Below are 1209 nucleotides of genomic sequence, written 5' to 3'. Positions count from 1 at the left end.
CTTCTTTTTCCTAAATAGCCTCTTTCTGAGAGAGTTAAATCTCTCGTTCGCCCGCCCGTCCGTCCCCGAGGCCCGGCTGGGCAGTGCAAGCCGCGCGCAGCGGGAGCCGATGGATTTCTTACCCCTCTAAAGGTTTGGAGTCTGCTGCCGTCAGCGGAGGAGGAGGGAGGTGTGCGCTGAGCCCTGAGCTCCTGGCTGAGCACAAACCTGTGCCCACACCTCAGTGAAGGGCTCAACCCCCTCCTCCCCGCGGGGGGAGGCGCAGGCTCAGCAGAGCGGTTAGTTCAGGATGGTAGATAGTCCCGTAGTTACTCCGAAGGCTGATAACTCCAGATCCACAGCGGGGTGGGGTCTGGACCACCTGACACAGCTGGGCAAGGGGTGCTGCCTCTGGAGCGCCCCAAGGAGAGGCTCTGGGTTGGGGTGCTCAGGCAGCAGCGAGCTGGTTCTGTTGTGCATCGGAGCATGTCCATGTTTCAGGCATTAGTTTTGGTTCTTACGCCAAGGTTTTTCTTTTTATCTAAATTTTGAAGGTTTTTTTGTTGTTTGGGGTTTTTTTGTTTGTTTGAGTTTTTTGTTTTGTTTTTCTTTTTTTTTTTTTTTTGAAATAACATTAAGAACAATTCAATAAAAAACTTTTTGAGAAAAAAAAAATAAATGTGGAGATCTGCTGTGTGATGGAGGGGAAGCTGCATGGCCTTTGAGGATATCAAACCATCTCCAGGCTCAAGCCTGAGGCCAGGATGCCCTCTCTCTTCCCAGATTTTCTCCTGAGTCTCTGTTCAAGCTTTCCCATGTGAGTCCAGCCGGTCCCAGCCATCTCTGCTTCCTGGGAGAGCTAGGAAGTGGTGGTGGGCTGCCAGCTGTGGGAAGGGGACACTAATTCCCCTTTTCACAGTGAAAATATCTCCTGCTGCTCCTCCCTCCTGGAAAAGAGAAGAAAAGGCTCTGGGGAGACCTTACAGCACCTTCCACTACCTAAAGGAGCTCCAAGAGAGCTGGAGAGGGACCTTGGAGAAGGGCATGGGGTGACAGAACAAGGGGGAATGGCTCCAAACTGACAGAGGGCAGGGTTAGATTGGACATTAGGAAGAAATCCTCCCCTGTGAGAGTGGTGAGGTACTGTCACAGGTTGCCCAGAGAAGCTGCCCCATCCCTGGCAGCGTTCAGAGCCAGGTTGTGGCTTGGAGCGACCCGGTCTAGTGGAAG

At 52.7% G+C, this 1209-nt stretch overlaps 1 protein-coding gene across 1 annotated transcript in view; it reads left to right on the top strand.

The window, feature by feature from the left end:
* The first annotated feature begins 125 nt into the window (after window positions 1-125).
* Window positions 126-1209, top strand: part of PSKH1 (protein serine kinase H1) — a 33433-nt gene continuing 32349 nt past the window's right edge. Inside the window, exon 1 of the mRNA XM_027906429.1 lies at window positions 126-445. Within this exon, the coding sequence (XP_027762230.1) occupies window positions 290-445 (156 nt within the window). The 5' untranslated portion in view covers window positions 126-289. The remainder of the gene's footprint in view (window positions 446-1209) is intronic.

Source organism: Empidonax traillii, unplaced genomic scaffold (assembly GCF_003031625.1).
Source record: "Empidonax traillii isolate 1590-97213 ecotype Southwest subspecies unplaced genomic scaffold, ASM303162v1 scaffold1297:size275931, whole genome shotgun sequence".
Taxonomy (NCBI): Eukaryota; Metazoa; Chordata; class Aves; order Passeriformes; family Tyrannidae; genus Empidonax; species Empidonax traillii.
Note: the sequence above shows the minus strand (reverse complement) of the source record. Positions and strands in the feature narration are given on the sequence as shown.